General features: G+C 42.8%; 1 protein-coding gene across 4 annotated transcripts in view; it reads left to right on the forward strand.

Moving 5' to 3' along the window:
• Nucleotides 1-19721, forward strand: part of osbpl5 (oxysterol binding protein-like 5) — a 325895-nt gene that overhangs the window by 291276 nt on the left and 14898 nt on the right. For 3 of the 4 annotated variants that reach the window (XM_039736890.1, XM_039736896.1, XM_039736906.1), the window contains exons 16-21: nucleotides 2067-2164; nucleotides 4774-4863; nucleotides 8280-8416; nucleotides 10647-10826; nucleotides 14457-14586; nucleotides 15176-15290. In XM_039736890.1, the coding sequence (XP_039592824.1) occupies nucleotides 2067-2164; nucleotides 4774-4863; nucleotides 8280-8416; nucleotides 10647-10826; nucleotides 14457-14586; nucleotides 15176-15290 (750 nt within the window). Of the gene's footprint in view, nucleotides 1-2066; nucleotides 2165-4773; nucleotides 4864-8279; nucleotides 8417-10646; nucleotides 10827-14456; nucleotides 14587-15175; nucleotides 15291-17521; nucleotides 18817-19721 lie in introns of those variants that run through there. The other variant, XM_039736915.1, reaches the window with a different exon arrangement.

Genomic DNA, 19721 nt, shown 5'->3' on the forward strand with positions numbered 1-19721 from the left:
GTGTTAAGTCAGAATAACTCTTGAGACAGCGTGTTGCTGCCATCTAGTGGATAATATAACATCATGCTGCAATACATGAGTGTTTCTAGGTACTCAGTGTAACTCATCAATATTTATGAGTGGGGCGGAGCCTCCAACTGCCAACACCATGGCAAAGAAAAAGGCAATTTTAAAACAAACTGAAACTGCACCATTGCTCAAATCAAGTTATAGTAATGAGAAACTAATTTATATACAGCACCGGATGACCAAACTGCCATGATATGACCCAGTGAACTTGCTCATGAAGCTGCAGCCTGAGGCATCAGTAGCTGCATGACAAAAATGTCAAGTGCAAGGATAAGAAAGACATTAGCCCCCTAAGCACTGCTTACAATGCACCAGCTGTCAGTGTTTGTGTCAGGGGAATGTTGAAGTCACTAAGCCTTGCACTGGGGTACTCTCTGTGACTGAGATAAATACCCACAGGAACACGAAAAGGAAAATTGGGGGCACCAGCCAGGTTATTCCTTTTAATAGGCTTATAATGGGGAGTGTGGAAGAGAGGTGAAGAAGAGAGTGCAGGCAGGGTGGAATGGGTGAAGAAGAGTGTCAGGAGTGATTTGTGACAGACAGAAATCAGCAAGAGTGATGGGAAGGTGTACAGGATGGTAGTGAGACCAGCTATGTTATATGGGTTAGAAATGGTGGCACTGACCAGAAAGCAGGAGACAAAGCTAGAGATAGCAGAGTTACAGATGCTAAGATTTGCATTGGGCGTGACAAGGATGAACAGTATTAGAAATGAGGGTCAGCTCAAGTTGGATGATTGGGAGACAAAGTCAGAGAGGCGAGATCACATTGGTTTGGACATGTGCAGAGGAGAGATGCTGGGTATATTGGGAGAAGGATGCTAAGGATAGAGCTGCCAGGGAAGTGGAAAAGAGAAAGGCCTAAGAGAAGGTTTATGGATGTGGTGAGAGAGGACATGCAGGTGATAGGGTGACAGAGCACAATGACGAGGACAGAAAGATATGGAAGAAGATGATCCACTGTGGCGACTCCTAACGGGAGCAGCCGAAAGAAGAAGATAAAATAAAGTAAAAAACAGTGCCCAGGGCACAACAGAAAAGGCTCTCACTGGCCAAAATATCTTCAGACAGAAAATGAATGCCTCATCGGGGGCTCTGCCCACAGTGGAGTAGGGTCCAGTAGTGATGCCATCCTCCGGGTCTCATCCGTCTTTATGGTGGCTGTGCTGGAAAGGGCGCGGCCAATCTGGGCAGAGTGTGGGGAGTGCCAGGCATCCCCTTCAGATCTGGACTGAGGTAAAAGAGAAGACACTGTTAGTGTAAGCAGCTCTTCTCGACTCAGGGTGGTATGGCCTACGTCATTGGAGACAGGAAGGTGTTCCCCAGGTGCGCATGCAAGACATCTGCAATCACAAAAAGGGAGCATGTCGACCGTGTGCATCGGGCACTGACTTTCTGACCTTTCATACGCAAGCAACAGAAAAAAATGCAAGAAAAGTGCGCAAAGAAACGAGTGTCCACTGTCCCTGTTGAGACATCAGACTGCACCCATTGTGGCACTTCTTGTGTGATTTTGGGTTCTACAAAAATAAATTGTATTGTGTTGTATTGGACTGTGTGAGCTGGTGACTGTCTCAAAACTTCACATGAAGGACCCTAACCCTAACCCTACCCCTAACCCTAAATCTGCATCAGCACAGTGGTGGTCACTAGACAGAACTTTTTCTACTGTATTTATGTTGACATTTTGGTTTTTATTTCTTTCTGTTACGTACATATTACATTTTTGGAAAATAATTCATTGTTTTTCCAGGGGTAAACATAACGCCAAGGAGGCTACGATAGTTGTGGTTTTCACACAGAGATTGTTGTCTTCAAAGTAATAGCTTGTAACTCAGCCATTGCACTTTATTAAAGTTTCTGATCCATTAGCTTTGACTTTTTGCCATTTTTGACCACTTTTTGCATCTAATGTTACAGGGGAATGACTCATTTTCACAAGGCACGTTAAACTGATGTTTTCCATTGTACATTTTTTGTGTTTTTCCATTCCAGGGATCCTCTATGGTAAACTGACAATGGAGTTGGGAGGAAAAGTGACGATTGTGTGCGAGAAGACCAAATACAACACTGAACTGGAATTTAAACTCAAGGTATGACGAGAGATTATTTCTGTTGAGTTTGGTCAGCACTGTTGAACAATTCCTACAGTGAATGCCAGTTGTCTTATCTATAAATATAAAAGCCAGATACCACTGACTCACTCATCACGAAATCTCCCGAACCATGAGGACTTGGGAATTGAAATTTGTAATGTAGGTTACCCTTGCTCCGTAGATGCTTGTTAAGAATTAAAAATTTTGTGGTCCAAGCACGTTCTGTCTGTATGTCTGTCTGCTTTTCACAAGAGAATTACTTGTTTTCTATAATTTGCTTGAACATTCCGGTTGATTTTGCGACTTCTGTCATCGAGTTAAGTAGCACAGTTCGCTTGTGGTACCGATGTATTTATGCAGATCCAAGAGAGTTTTTCAAGAGCTGGGGGCGGGGCCTTCCTCATTCACTCGCCAGCCTCTGTTCGAGTTGGTCTATGTCTCGCCACATGTTGGAGCGTACCTTGCCTCCGCTTAGCTAATGATACCCATTTGTTCAGCAGACATTATCATCTACAGATTGTTAAGGAGTAACATTTGATGTTTTTGAGAGAGAGATCAGAGCTCCATGTGTTTTAGAGGGTAGCTGCTGATTGCCAGAGATATCACGGCCATCTGCTTTTCTCCCCACGCGGGGAACGCTTTCCCATCAGAACTGAACATGATCAGATACAGTGGCAACGTCTATTGGTTTTTAAAGTTTGTCCTGTTTCATTGCTATGTGGCGAAGCCACGGGGTACAACTAGTCATGAATAAGGCAAGCACAGACAAATTTGTGTGTCCCCTTAAAGCACGTTGACAAAGTACTGAAAAGTAATGACATGAAAAGCAGTTGTCCCCTATGTATCTCCATGCCTGTCGTGTCATCGAGTAAAACAAAGCAAGTGAGACAAGGGATCTAGTTTTGCTTATTCTACATAGAGATTCTAAAATGGCCTGCACACATTTGTTGGGACCTCTAGAAAAGATCACAAATAATTGGGTTTGAGTGATTTGTCACTGTTTTCTTGAATTTGTATCCCACATCTCAAACGTGAAGTCAGTGACTTTTACATTTTCCTGTTATATTCTGTTTTATTGCAGTCTCCTATGCTTGTGCGACAACATGCTGTGCCAGTGCATGCTCCCCAACCTGCCCTGACCTGTGTTTGTGATTCCCTGAAATATTTTCACCAAGTGGGGAGATACAGTAACATCTGAGCCGTAAGGCAGATCTCTCAATTTACCAGTCGATCTACGTTCCTACCCTCACCTATAGTCATGAGCTATGGGTAGTGACCGAAAGAACAAGATCGCGAATACAAGCGGCTGAAATGAGTTTCCTCCACAGGGTGTTTGGGCTTTCCCTTAAAGACAGGGTGAGAAGTTCAGTCATCCGGGAGGGGCTCAGAGTAGAGCCACTGCTCCTCCGCATCGAGAGGTGTCAGATGTGGTGGCTCAGGCATCTGATCAGGATGCCTCCTGGACGCCACCCTGGTGAGGTGTTCTGGGCACTTCTAACTGGGAAGAGGCCCCGGGGAAGACCCAGGACACACTGGAGGGACTATATCATCCGGCTGGCCTGGGAATGCCTTGGGATTCTCCAAGAAGAGCTAGAAGAAGTGGCCGGGGAGAGGGAAGTCTGGGCCTCTCTGCTCAAGCTGCTGCCCCCGTGACCCGACCTCGGATAAGCGGAAGGATGGATGGATGGGAAACAACACAGCCCAAAGATATTAAACATTCAGACAACTGCCCGGTGCCCCTCTTCTTTTCCTTGGGTGGTATTACACACCTCTGAGAAGCCCGAAAGGTGCTCCTCTGACGTACATGTGTGACAATATGCAATACAACAAGTACAACTAGAACATTTATGGAGACTGACAAATGAGTCACTGATGCTGGGAATGCAGCTTAGGTAGACCAAATACTGCTAATGGTTGAGCCGCGCATTACAGAACTGCCTGCTCTGTAAGCAGAAAGGTATGGCATGTTGACCACTTGTTACCCCTCCACATGATACAAAATTTGGTCTAATGAAAAATTTTGCAAACGTGTTGAACAAGCAAGGTGAAGGATTTCGATATTTGCGACCGATCTTTCTAGGAATAACTGATGCCAAGATTAAGGAAGGCATTTTTGTTGGCCAACAAATCAGACACGTCACCGATGACAGGCGGTTCAAAGATCTGCTAGCGGGGCCGGAGGAAATTGCATGGAGGGCATTCAAGGATGTGGTTGACAATTTTCACAGTGGCTACATCAGCTGGTTGATAACACCCTTCAAACATACAAAACCATGAAGTGCAACATGTTGGTAAAGATTATTTTTTTTACATTTACTCTTGACTTTGCTCCCTGTTAATCTTGGAACAGTCAGTGATGAATGTGGTGAAAGGTTTCATCAAGACGTTTTAAATGATGGAAAAGCAGTATCAGGGCAAGTGGAGTCCCACCGGTGCTTTTCAGCTCCTTTTGGACGTGGAAGTTGACTGTACTGCACCTCCTTGGTGTAAAACTAATCCCATCCGAATTGGGCTTTAGGATATGTACTAAAAAAAAAGTCATTTATACTCTTGTTCAGAAAGTATTCATCTTCTTGATACAATTCTTTCTGTTGTTTTTGTTTAAGCCTTTGTTTGGCGGTTACAACAGTGTGAACCAAATATCCGGAACAATTTCTTTGGGAGATGAAGTGATGGCTACTGTTGGGGGACACTGGGTGAGTCTTATTTCTGTAAATATCACTTGTTACTGGATTGGTTGGGGAAGGAGCCATGTGATCTGCTTTAACTAGAACATCAGAAATTTGACAAACGAGAGGAGACCATTGAGTCCATAATGTCTGTTTGTGTAGCTAATAGCTAAGCTCTCCCAATATCTCATTCAGATTCTTCTTAAAGGTTTTCCAGGTCTCTGCTCCAACTCCATGTCTCAGTAGTTTGTTCAGGAGTCCCACAACTCTTTATATAAAGAAGAGCTTCCTAGCTTCAGTCCTTAATGCACTTGCCCCTTATTTTCCGTTGATGTCCTCGACTATGTGATTCACCCTTAAGCTGAAAGAACAGCTTGGTGTATTATACATAAGTGGAAGAAGACAGTGGCACCCTTGCATTTCATTCAAATGAGGCACCATTATTCCTGAAATATATTGAAATTAAATGGTCTTTTGTCATCTATATGTACATTTGTTTGGTTTGCAGTGGAACAAAACAAAAGCTGTGAAAAAAAAACCTAATTCCTGCTGTAAAAGATGACACCACCAAAGATAAAAGAGTTGGTGCACCACCATCGTGACCCCGTATATTTGAGGGTTTTGAAAAAAACAAAAAAGTTACTCAGCAATTGCAAAGATGTCTTCTCAGACGTGTGTTCAGGATCAAAACTGAATTAAGATGGTGGGTCTTCTGTTTAGGAGTCCTTCTGGCAGGAAGAGGCGGGTCCAGGTGGGCGGACACAGAAAGTGATGTCACTGGCAGTATGGCCGTCAGGCTTCCGGTCTGCAGAGGGAGGAAAAGGCATTAGAGTACATCGCCCACCCCTGGAGCGGCGGGAAATTACCATCATCAGAGCCCTTAAGCTGTGCACACGTGTGATGCTTAATTTACAAAGACACTCCAAAAATGGCTGGGGCAAAATTATTGGAACCCTTTTAGAAGTTGGAAGAAATATTTATCTTGTAGGGATCCTTTCAGCAGATTAATGTCCTTTAATGATTATCACAGGCATCTTCAATCATGTAATCACTCATTCCATCAGTTTGAATATACAGTCACGGCCAATCGTTTTGAGAATGACACAGATATTCATTTTCACAAAATCTGCTGCCTCAGTTTTTATGATGGCAATTTGCATCGACTCCAGAATGTTCTGAAGAGTGATTAGATGAATTGCAATGAATTGCAAAGTCCCTCTTTGCTATGAAAATGAACTTCACCCCAACAAACCCATTTCCACTGCATGTCAGCCCTGCCACAAAAGGACCGCCATTGCTTTGAACAAAAATGGCTTCCTAGGCGAGGCTATTGCTGCTAGTAAGACTGCACCTAAATCAGCCATTTATCAGATCATCAAGAACTTCAAGAAGAGAGGTTCACTTGTTGTGAGGAAGGCTTCAGGGCGCCCAAGAAAGTCCAGCAAGCACCAGGACCTTCTCCTAAAGTTGATTCAGCTGCGGGCAGAGCTTGCTCAGGAATGGCAGCAGGCAGGTGTGAGTGAGGCGAAGACTTTTGGAAGATGGCCTGATGAATGTCAAGAAGGGCAGCAAAGAAGCCAAGAAAAACGTCAGGGACAGACTGATATTCTGCAAATGCTGAGGACTGGTGATGTCAAGTCATTTTGTCTGATGAATCTCCTTTATGATTGTTTGGGGTATCTGGTAAAAAAGAAAAGGTGAGTGGTGCTACCATCAGTCCTGTGTCAGGCCAACAGTACAGTATCCTGAGACCACTCATATCACGTAGGGTTGCTTCTCAGCCAAGGCAGTGGGCTCACTCACAATTTGGCATAAGAACACAGCCCTGAGTAAAGAATGGGACCAAAACATCATCTGAGAGCAACTTCTGCCAACCATCCAAGAACAGTTTGGTGACCAACAATGCATGACGGGGCACCGGGGCCATAAGGCCAAAGGGATAACTAAGTGGCTCTGAGAACAAAACATCAACATTTGGAGTTTATGGCCTGGAAACTCCCCAGACCTTAATTTCATTGAGAACTTGTGGTCAATCCTCAAGAGGCGGGTGGACAAACAAAAACCCACCAATTCTGACAAACTCCAAGCATTGACGATGAAGGAATGGGCAGCTGCCATCAGTCAGGATTTGGCCCAGAAGTTGATTGACAGCCTGCCAGGGAGAATTGCAGAGGTCATGAAAAAAAGAAGGGCCAACACTGCAGATATCGACTCTTTGCATAAACTTAATGTCATTGTCAATTTAAGCCTTTGGTACTTATGAAATGCTTGTAATTCTACTTCAGTATACCAGAGAAACATCTGACACAAAGATCTAAAAACACTGAAGCAGTAGACTTTGTGAATACCAATACTTGTGTCATTCTCCAAATGTTTGGCCACGACTGTAGAGAAGAAGTTGGTCGACCATTTTGTGTCACACTCAACATGAGAAATACATGGCGAGTCACTCAAATGAGGCCCCGAATATTCTGTTGTAACTCCCGTTAGGATGAAGCTATCTGAAACAAAAAAATATTCTATATACCTTGAGGTATGTGTAATCAATGCAATGCTGGAAGTAGTTTCCGTTTTCCACCAGACACATTTTGACACAGTACTCCATGTTCCTGAACGTATCGGCAAGCGTCTTGGGAGAATAGCAGCAATTTCACGTTGGATGTTTTCCTTCAAGTCTTCCACAGTGAGAGGCTCATTCCGATAGACTTTTCCTTTGAACATGTCCCAAAGGAAAAAGGCTGGTGATGTCAGATCAGACAACCATGGTGGCGCAATCATCTGGGTAGGGGGGAAGGGGTGGTCCCCCTTGGTGAATTGAAAGCGATTGCTAAAGCAGAAGGGGTGTGGAGTCCCACACAACCACCAGAGCGTCAGATTGTTAGCTGAATCAAGCACAATCTCCAATGCTTTTCCTTCATGGTCAGAGTAGGGTTGGGGAATCAGCCGCAATCCACTTGTGATGTTGCTGCCATGAATCGAGCAAGATTGTTGGATCGGTGATGGGTGTTGGGGGGAATGGGTTGGGTGGGTTGGACAATTTCGTTTGGGGTCAGCTACGGCCTACCTGCAAAGCTATGGCCCACAGGGAAACGCTGGTCTAGAGTTGGGCGAGTTCTTGCTGTGTCTGTATGGTGCACTTCCACATCAAGAAAACATGCAGGTTGGTTTGACTTGCCACTGTGAACTGATAATATGTGAAACAAGTGGACCTTCGTGTTGATTAGTCCTCTGTGCATGTGATGATATCCATCCTATGATCCGCATTGGATTGGCACCCAGTCTAAGTTTGGGTTCTGCTTCAAAGCTGCTGGGGTAGCCACTTGCCCCTTCTATGAATGTTAAGGGGATTAAGCTGTCTGCATGTTACTTGAGAGAATAATCCCAGAATGTACCGAGGAAACATGTAATAATGCATCTTCAATGAAACAAAATGTGTCTTTCAGGACGGAGAGGTCTTTCTAGATCAAAAAATGAACGACCATAAGGATTTGTTTTGGAGCCCAACATCAGAGGTCCGCATGCAGAGACTCAGGAGACAGGTGGTTCAGTTTGGCCAGCAGGGGGAGTTTGAGTCTGAAAGGTAAGAGCAAATCACCAATGTATGTCGTGTGAAAAAGGTCCTATTGAGATAACCCTTCAAGACGGCTCCACTTTTGCCATCCTGCTTGTTTTTTATTGAGTTATCATCTTGCTTAAAGTTTCACAAATAAAGTTTATTTGCCAAACTATCTATAATAGCAAACACCAACTTACTGGACTAGGCGTGGAATTGTCTTTATTCAGGCCCTTTAGCTGCCTCCCATTCACACGTGTGTGACGTGGGTTACCACAGCATTTTGCAGCACCACACCATACCTTATAATCTGCATCTAGTAGGTCGAGGGTTCATTCTACAGTAAGACAATGATCCAAAACATGTCAGAACTACGTTAAAAGAATAAGAAGGTACACTTGAAACATGGACTGACCAGCACAGTCTTGAGACCGAAGGGTGAAAGGAAAGCAACCTACAAGTGCAACACATTTGTGAGAACTTCTAATAGAGTGTTGGGAAGATCTTTATGACCAATATTGGATTTCACTCATAGAAAGAGTGCCGTGTGTGTTTGGCTGTTATATCAGCAATAGGTGGCTGCTTTGATGAATCAAAAACTTTGTGCACTTAATGTTTCCATGACTTATTGTTTTTTGCAATTGTCTATTTGTCATCATGAAGACATTGTCATGTGCCACCCTGTTCAACCTATTTTTGCTTGCTCTGTTTTGAAACGAAGGTTGTCAGCCTTGGCCATATTGCTCAATTTGATTTGTGTGTTTGAGATACGAGTGATGAGTGGATGTTGCACAGGGTGTACATGTAAGTCAGAGCTAATAATTAAGGCATTTCCAGTATTAACTCGTTCACTGAGAAGTTAAAGGGCCTTTTGTGAGCACAAACCCAGCCTTGGCTACAATCTACTCTGAAGCCATAACTCTTGAAGTCACTCCTACACTTAGCATACATTTTGTTCACTCTTTACTTTTGTAAGCTTTGCCTAGGGATTGATTGGATTGGATAAACTTCATTAATCATGCAGAAGCAGGCAGAAACCTATAAAACAAGGATACAGACTCACAGGACAGATAATACAGCCAATCAATCAATCAATCGATCGAAAAAACAAGTACATCAGGTAGAAGCACTAAATTGCCTTATAGCAGTGGGCAGAAAAGACCCCCAGAGACGCTTCTTAGCACACTGCTGTGGAATGAGCCTGTGGCTAAAAGTGCTGGGAGACGGCGCCCCCTGGAGGGGATGGAGGAGATTTTTCATGATGGCGTCCAATTTTGTCTCCATCCTCTTTTCCACAACTGCTTCCAGTGTGTCCAGGGTTCACCCTGTAATGGTGCAGGCCTTCCTGATACGTTTTTTGAGACTTTTCAGGAGACCACAGCACAGGACACCACAGTAGCTACTGTGGACTGGTAGAATATTTCCACCAGTTTGCCGCACACATCAAAAGACCTGAGAGTCTCCTTAGCAAGTCCAGTCTGCTGTGGCCCTTCATGTTCAGCACTCCTGCATTGTCAAACCAGTCCAGTTTGTTGTTTATATTGACCCCCAGGTACTTGTAGCTCTGCACCACTTCCATGTCCTCCTCCTGAATGGTGACTGGTACTCCTTGTCATCCCTGAAGTCCACCACCAGCTCTTTTGTCTTGCTGATGTTGAGTTGCAGGCTGTTGCCCCTGCACCACAAGACAGAGTCGTCCATAAACTGACCTTATTATTATTAATGCAGCCTGTGATGGACGAGTCATCTGAACATTTCTGTAGATGGCCAGTGCTGGTGTTGTGCTGGAAGTCTGTTGTGTGGAGAGGTGAACATAAAGGAAGACAGGACAGTTCTCTGAGGGGCTCCAGTAGTACACACCACCATTTCTGATATGCTGTCCCTCAGACTCACAAACTGCTGTCAGTCGGTCAGGTAGTTCATGGTCCAGGCATTACAATTCAAAACCTTGATCATTTTCCCCAGTTGATGAGGCAGAATGGTGTTAAAAGCACTGGAAAAATCAAAGAACCTGACCCTGACTGTGGTGCCGGCGTTGTCCAAGGTGGAGTAAACTCTGTGGGGCATGGAGATGAGAGCATCCTCTGCTTGTAAGACAAAATTTGTGTACTCAAAGCTCAATGTAAATGAAGGGGTTATTGATTGATTTCACATAATCTTTGAGTTTGCTTTATCTTCTGGAGTTAGATGTGAAAACGGCAGCAGGATACTTCATCACACAAGTAAACCTGCAGTGAGCCTCCATTTTTTTTTCCAGGTTATGGCAACATGTAACAAGTGCAATAAAGGAGAAGGACCAGCTGAGAGCCACTCAGGAAAAGTACATTCTGGAAGAGGCTCAGCGACAAGCTGCCAGAGAGAGAAAAGATCAGCAATGGCACCCACGACTTTTCCAGTTTGACCCCATCACTAACGAGTGGCACTATAAATATGCAAAGTAAGTTGTTGGTTTTTTACTGAGAATCTCTTGCTGACTGCCAGTTAAGACACAAATCGTCAATCTGCACTTTTGTTTCATTCAAATAACTTTAGTGTGGGCAAGAGATTTTTTTTTATAATTTATAGAAAGCATTTAACTTTAGAATGCAAGTTCTGCATGGCAAATGCATACAGTCATATGAAAAAGTTTGGGAACCCCTCTTATTTCTTTGGATTTTTGTTCATCATTGGCTGAGCTTTTAAAGTAGCAACTTCCTTTTAATATATGACACGCCCTATGGACACAGTAGTATTTCAGTAGTGACTTTAAGTTTATTGGATTTACAGAAAATATGCAAAATGCATCATAACAAAATTAGACAGGCACATAAATGTGGGCACCCCAACAGAGATATGACATCAATACTTAGTTGAGCCTCCTTTTCAAATCTAACAGCCTCTAGACGCTGTCCTCCTATAGCCTCTGATGAGTGTCTGGATTCTGGATGGAGGTATTGTTGACCATTCTTCAGTACAAAATCTCTCCAGTTCAGTTGAACTTGATGGCTGCCAAGCATGGACAGCCTGCTTCAAATCAACCCGTAGATTTTCGATGATATTCAAGTCAGGGGACTGTGACAGCCATTCCAGAACATCGTACTTCTCCCTCTGCATGAATGCCTGTGTAGATTTCGAACTGTGTTTTGAGTCATTGTCTTGTTGGAATAGCCAACCCCTGCGTAACTTCAACTTTATGACTGATGCTTGAAAATTATCCTGAAGAACTTGTTGATATTGGCTTGAATTCATCTGACCCTCGACTTTAACAAGGGCCCCAGTCCCACAGCATGATGGAACCTCCACCAAATTTGACAGTAGGTAGCAGGTGTTTTTCTTAGAATGCGGTGTTCTTCTTCAGCCATGCAAAGCCCTTTTTGTTCTGACCAAATAACTCAATTTTTATCTAATCAGTCCAAAGCACTTTGTTCCAAAATGAATCTGGCTTGTCTAACTGAGCATTTGCATACAACAAGCGACTCTGTTTGTGGCGTGAGTGCAGAAAGGGCTTCTTTCTCATCACCCTGCCATACAGATGCTCTTTGTGCAAATTGCACTGAATTGTAGAACGATGTACAGATACACCATCTGCAGCGAGATGTTCTTGTAGGTCTTTGGAGGTCACCTGTGGGTTGTCTGTAACCATTCTCACAATCCTGCCCATATGCCGCTCCTGTATTTTTCTTGGCCTGCCAGACCTGCTGGGTTTAACAGTAACTGTGCCTGTGGCCTTCCATTTTCTGATTCCAATCCTTACAGTAGAAACTGACCATTTAAACCTCTGAGATGGCTTTTTGTAGCCTTCCCCTAAACCAGGAGACTCAACAATCTTTGTTTTCAGATCTTTTGAGAGTTACTTTGAGGATCCCATGCTGTCTGTCACTCTTCAGAGGAGAGTCAAATGGAAGCACAACTTGCAATTGATCACCTTAAATACCTTTAACCACTCATGATTGGACACACCTGTCTATGAAGTTCAAGGCTTAATGAGCTAATCCAAATAATTTGGTGTTGCAGGTAATCAGCATTGAGAAGTGACAGGCATTCAAATCAGCAAAATGACAAGGGGACCCACATTTGTGCACAACCAGTTTTTCACATTTGATTTAATTTCATACAACTAAATACTGCTTTGCTAAAAATCTTTGTTCGGAAAACACTGCAGTACTCAGATGTTTGTAGGAAATGAAAGACATACCACTGTTATCTTTTTTGCTGAAAGTAGAGAAATTATTGTGCAGGCTGAGGGGGGTTCCCAAACTTTTCATATGATAGTTGGTTTGTTAAAAAAAAACATTTGACTTGAAAGATACCAAACGTATTCTTTAAATAACAGTTATCCGAATACCGCTACATGTTTTTTTCTTTTGCTGGTGTTTTTCTTGCTGTGTGGTTAAGGATCTGTACTGGCAACTGAAAGGTTACCGGTTACTGCCAGGAGGGATCCTACTCCGTTGGTCCCTTACCTTGAAAATTACTGCTGGGGTGCTGTACAATGGCTGACCCTCTTGCTTGGAACCACCTGCTTTAAAGAGTTCCGTAAATTCAGTTTATCATGGTTTGTTGGAGCAAAATAATGAAAACGTAATACAGTATAAGCAGCCTGAAGTTCAAAAATGGAAGATACAGGCAGACACACAGACAGATTTGGCTACTGCAGTAGGTGCTTTTTGCATTACAGGCTAAAACACCTAAAAATGCTTATTTGTTTTATGACGCCTCCTGTGGCTGAGAAATTAAGGACAAACACGTAATCCACTGTAGCACAGGGCAAGAACATTGCCAGTTCAAATCTTGTGAAGGGGTGCCTACTTCCTTCAGCAAGGCCGTTAACCTGAAAATTGCTCCTGGGGCGCTGTACAATGGCTGACCCTTTGCTCTGACCACCAAATATCATGCAAAAAGACACTTTTCCCTTGGGGATTAATAAAGTATATGAAATAAATAAAAATAAAGTACATGTATCACATACAGAATCATTACTTCTTTTTTCAGCTGCTCCTGTCAGGGGTCACAACAGTAGATCATCTTCTTCTATATCTTTCTGTCCTCTGCATCTTGTTCTGTCACACCCATCACCTGCATGTCCTCTCTCACCACATCCATAAACTTCTGTTAGGCCTTCCTCTTCTCCTTTTCCCTGGCAGCTCTAACATTAACAGCCTTCTCCCAATATACCCAGCATCTCTCCTCTGCACATGTCCATACTAACGCAATCTCGCCTCTCTGACTTTGTCTCCCAACCGTCCCTCCTAAGCTGACCCTCTAATGTCCTCATTTCTAATCCTTTTCATCCTCGTCACACCCAATGCAAATCTTAGCATCTTTAATTCTGTCACCTCCAGCTCTGTCTCTTGTGCCACCATCTCAAACCCATATAACACAGCTGGTCTCCCTACCATCCTGTAGACCTTCCCTTTCACTCTTGCTGATACCCGTCTGTCACAAATTAAAACCCAGAATCATTAGTCTATGTTTGAACATATTCAACATATTGCTGTAATAGGAAACAGCAAGTTGGCCGGCGTCCCAGTGGGGATGGAAGGTTCTTTACCTGGCTAGAAGGCCCATTTAATTGAAAGGATGCGGGTGGACAGGCTTGGCTAGTGGTACCTTATCTGGTCGGGAGGATGTTATAATGGATGGACAAGGGGAACCTGCTTCCCAGGCCCACATACTTCCTTTGTACACTAGGTGGCATCATCTGTCTAGCATGTGTCCCATTTGGACACCTACAGGGTTGCATGGGAGTTGTACTTTTGGTTGGGAATCCCTGTTGGGGTCCTCGGGTGCCGTTTAGTGGGGAATCTGCTGGTGGCAGACTCTCCTATCATGGGGAAGTTTCCACCTGACCCAGAAGTGCTACCTGGATGCAGTGTAGTAGCACCAGAAGTACTCCTGGGTCCGGTATAAATGAAGCGGTTTCATTGCCCATTTAGTGTACTCTTTAGTCAACTGTTGTCTCATCAACAGTTAGTTCTGGAATAGGCTCTGGCTCTAGAGATGGTTGGATGGGCACAGCTTACACATGATACGTATATATATATTTTGTATTATGTTCCGTACTCACCTTCTGTATGTAATTTTTCAGCACCTCACCTTGGGATCCTCAGAAATACTTGACTCAATTTGAAAAGGACGGGATCATTGACTTTCTGGAAAGACATCCTAAGCAATCCGGCTCTGCAGCATACAGCAAAAACCAAATGATTACGAAAAAGGTACATGTTCATGCTCCGTCCTTTTTTGAGATGATTAATTATTGTTAGAGAATTGCTTATTGAGAACCTTTAAAAATAGCATAGAAGTGGTTTGAGGATTTGTCTGAGCTGACTGCATTTAACGCATTGGTACTAAATACTGACGTGAATGATATACTATGAGAACAACAAATGGAGAATTAATGAGACAAAACAAAGCGACAATGCAGAAGAATCAGGTTTGGTATAGCTGGGACAAAACCTGAAGGTGCGAAGACAAGTATAGGCAATTGAAACAGAGAGAATGAGTGTTTAAATAAGTTTCAATATTTAGGATCAGTAGTAGCCCAAGATGGAGAATTAGCTGCAGAGATAACTATTAGAGGTGCAGAACACAGACAGACAGACAGACCGACATACCGACATGACTACTGCAGTAGGTGCCTTTTGCATTATACTGTAGGCTACAACACCTAAAAATGCTTATTTGTTTTAAAGAGCTTCCTGTGGCTGAGAAGCTGAAAAATAAAGGACAAACATGTAAGCTGCCCTAGCACAGGACAAGGAAGTCCACATTCCTGGGCACTAACTCAGTTTTTCTTCTCTTCAGATGGGGATGGAGTGCAAGAGACGGAAAACCAGCAGCCAGCCATCCAGCTATAGTCAGAACACAGAAAGCAGCAGCTCGACGCCCGAGCCCACCCAGGAGTCTTCCGATAATGACGGTAGGCAGAAGGCTACGCGGCTCAGCTGCTTCACTACTCATTCTGTAAAGCCATTTGAGTTGTAGCTCGTGTGTGAAAATGTGCTATAGAAGTAAACATTGTGTTGCTGGCGGTGGCGGTGTTCTGAAATTAATTGAAGTAAATCGAGTAAACTGAATTAGACACAGCAATGGCATTTGCCAAGAAGCTGTAGTTCAAGGGAATGTCTTTTAAACATTTTATTAATTTATTAAAGTCAACATTCTGTACAAGCAAGTCAAAGTTAAGGTTCAAATCCAATCAATCCCAACCCATCGGAAAAAGCACTAGGCCGGCAGTGTAAAACTTTAATAGTAGGAGAAATAAGTAAATAATAAAATTAAGGGGGAACAAAATCTGCTTCCTCAATTGAAAAGCTTATTCCAAACTGCTATTAATTAGATCCTGCCAGGTTGTAAAAAAAGGTTTGATTTTTTCCAAGTTCAAATAGTATATATTGATCTTAATTTCCAATTTTTCCAGGAGTTATTGCCATGAAGCGTCTTGTTACATTGGCTCTTACAATTCTAAGGATTAGAAGGATAGATTAGAAATAGCTAGTTTTCTTTCGCCGCCGCTTCTCTCCCGCCCCTCCCCCATTTTACCTCCCCATACTTCACAAAGTCCCAGTCCTCTTGACATATCGTATAAGTAAGGCCTTGAAACCCAAAAAATCGATCATAAAATCAGACCCCGATTTATATGCCTGTTCAAAAATGCAACACTTAATAATTTTTTTTTACATCTTCTTGCCTCCTCCGACCGACATTATAAAATACCGGAAATTATACGGTGAAATCAAGCCCTGACTTATCTGCAGGAGAACTTAGTATATATAGTCAGGGCCGGATTAAGGCGAAATTGGGCCTGATGCTGCAGTGCAAAAAAGGCCTATTTTTCTCGCATTGGTGCATATGCATTCAACACTCACTGTACATGCACACTCAGACGGACCAAGGAGCCTTAATTGCTTGCGACGCAACCAGCCAGCCTTTATTGAACATGAAAAATAATAACGACGTAGTGTCGTAACAACTCGAGATTAACGTCAAACTATGTAACATCAACATTCAATAGCAATTGTCTGAAAAATGCACTTAATGCAGAAAACATAACAATGAAATACACAACATTTTGCAATTCTCTTATGAAACAGAGTAAGAAAAAATGAATTTGCGGAGACATTGGGTACAAAGTGACTCAGTTCAGGCTCTTGAGGGTAAAAATTTGTCCACGATTTAAATTTCATAATAGACCAGAATCCTGTTGAGGATTTTAAAAATTCTAAACATCCATGCTGGTCCCGCGGGCCGGCTTTTAGTTTTACGTTTACAGATAACCATTTAAATAGCCATCGACTTTTACTGTACAACTAACTTTCAAGGTGAAAAATTTACTATGTGGCACTTACCGAACAATAATAAAGTGGCAAGAATCCCCAAGATATTGCAAAAAACGCAGCTAAATTACTAAGTAAACTGTTTAACGTAAAATTGATAGCATTAACTTGAAATCTTCGGTTAACGATAAACACAACAATACTATAGTTATGTCACAGCACAAAGAACAATAGTAACTGTATAATAAGTAACGCTGTGTCTAGGCGTCCGAAAGTCGGACTCCAAATTTCATTCTAAGAATTATTTTGAGGTTAATATAGCAAAGGATAACTGTTCGGCTTCCAGAAAATTCTTGTCTGTTTTCATCTGGGCCTATTTCAGGAATGGGCCTAATGCTGCAGCATCAATAGCACCCACCTTAATCCGGCCCTGTATACGGTACCTAGAGACAGAGCACGTCCAAAACGAAACAAGCCCCCCCCAGCTGCAGTGTATGAGGATTAAAATAGAGATATCTATTGCGTTCGAGGGAATGTCAACGAGGTGTTGATCAAGAGACCACTCCACATGACATGACAGATGCAGTGTAGAGGAGGGTGGGATCTTCAGGAGGTGGTGGGATCTTCAGGTATAGTTGGGAAGTTTCCAACTAAAGTATAAACATCATAAAAGAACATGTGAGACTGGAGAAAAGTGAGGTGCTTAATAATATTCCATTGTTAGCTGTTAGTTAATAATTCTGCACAATGACTTGGTCTACCAGGATTTCATTTTCTTCTGCTGTCTTTGGTTATAAAATGTTTATTTATTTTCTTTTTCTAGCAATGATTTCATTTCATTCATTCATTTATGATCCCACTTATTCCATTATAGGGTCAGAGAAAGCGGGAGTCTTTGACGGCACCTTCAACGGACAGCACGCAGGACGCTTTCATGTTAGGCCATTACAGACTTGCCAGTTAATATAACCTGCATCTGTGTGGAATGTGGCAAGAGAACCTGGAGAAAGAGTCAGGAATTGTATGAAAGCTCCACACAGACAAACAGGGAGTTGGAACTCAGGTTTCAGGATCTCAGACAGGAAGAACGATGCTTATTCTCTCCAGGCTGAAAACCACGAACCAGCTACTTGGGCTGTGAGTGGATATTTAAGAGGTCAAGGGAGTTTGCTAATCTTGTGGACCTGGAGAATGCTTAGGACTTCATACTTCCGGATACCATTTAGGAAAAACAGCAAGAGTATGAAGTCTCAGTGCCAGTGGCATGTTTATTTCCATGTCTATGTTTGTAGAGCGAGAAATGAGTCGCCTTTGTTGGCATTAAGGCAAAGTTTACTCAAGATGGGTAAAAGACTCTGATCAAAGGAAGTCTTCCCTCCTCCCTTAATGTGACTTTCACGGACGGGATATCGAGATGCATTTTAAGCTAGGCGAGTATCCGGTTTGAGGACCTGAGAACTGCAGGTGATTTTGTTCTCTTGGCCTCGTTATTGGACCGTGATCTTCCACATACATGGTTGCAGTTTCAGTGGACTATGATACAGTAAGAGTAAGAGTTAAATCTGAGTTTGTATCTCCTTTCCAGAATAGAGTGTCTTACTCTCTGCCCAGAAATGAACTTAGTCTCAAGAAGGAGTAGAGAGGATTGAGAGATTGACCAACGAACTGTTACAGCAGGAGCAGAGTTATGGGCAGAGTACCAGACAGTGGTGATAGTGGTGGTGTTGATGCTTGACCCAAGTACTCAGACAGAGCTCTCTCTCTCTCTCTCTCTCAGACAGTCAATGGTGCCATATTAACCTAGAGTCTCAAGAGTGGCAAGGTTAGGAACTCAAAAATAAGCAAAGAAAATGGACTAGATAGTCTCTTCTCTCAAGATCAAGTGGCATTTGACATGATGTGGACATCCAGCAAGAATGTAGAAGGGTGTAGAAGGACACTTCCTACTGACAGGAGACCCAGGACAGGCTTGGAATACAATGGATGGAATGTATCTGCCAGGTGTCTGGGGAATTGCTCTGGACAAGTCAGTTCTGGGCTAGAGAAGTCTAGACTGCCCTACTCAGCTTGCTACCATCGTAATCCTCAACATTTCAAAAGATGATTTAGAAAAAGACAACTATCATCATTAGAAAGGAGTAGATTGACTGTGCATTGTAAACAACTGTAATGAGTAAATAACCTTTTCTAAAATTATGGTGCATTTGAGTATTCTTGGTATTGTTATTATTGTGAGTTACCAACATGGAAACTTAGCAGATTTCGCAGCATCCCGTCTTCCTCTCCCAAGTCATCTCCTGGAACCTCATTCAGGTTGGATTAAAATCAATTTCCATTGCTTTACTCTCCCCTGTAGCTACAGCCTCTTGGTCTGTACCACCGCATGGAAGGCCTCCTCCTCCCTTACCCTGATAGCCTTTCTCACTATTGGTGTCCCCCAATAGATCTGATTATTGTTGCTGTGATCTGCATGCTCAGAAATTGTGAAAAGGTCTGAGGCCTCTCAAAGACCCGTAAATCAGGCTAGGCAGCCTGACCCCAAACTCTACTGGCAGGCTTCAGCCTGCCCAGACATCAGAAATGTGGAAAAGGGTTTTAAAGTTCGCACAACAATAACAACAACACATTTATTTCTGTAACACATGTTCACAGAATGTAGCTCAAAGTGTTTCAAAGATGTTAAAAAATAGTAACAAGATAGAAAAAATGTAATTTGGTAAGAATAGTAATGAAAAAGTCTCTATTATAAAAGGAAATCCTGAGACGAGACTTTTTCAATGAGATAATTTCAAGTCCCGCGAGACGTGACTTTGGCCATGAGATTTTTTCAAGTAACACCCTCCTCTCAACCATTTTCAAACACGCACACAGCCCTCTCACCTCTCATTCGTGTGAATGCCTTTGACAGACACAATTCCTGCTCTCTTAGCTCTTATAAATTTTTACGTTTACCTCACTTTAACTTCCCAATAAAAGAAGCCGTATTATGTCCAAATCTTATTGAAGAATTTCATCCCAAAGGGTTATCAACAGAAGAAATGAGTACACGGGCAATCCTAGCACCGAAAAACAAT

The sequence above is a fragment of the Polypterus senegalus genome, chromosome 1 (genome assembly GCF_016835505.1).
Source record: "Polypterus senegalus isolate Bchr_013 chromosome 1, ASM1683550v1, whole genome shotgun sequence".
Taxonomy (NCBI): domain Eukaryota; kingdom Metazoa; phylum Chordata; class Cladistia; order Polypteriformes; family Polypteridae; genus Polypterus; species Polypterus senegalus.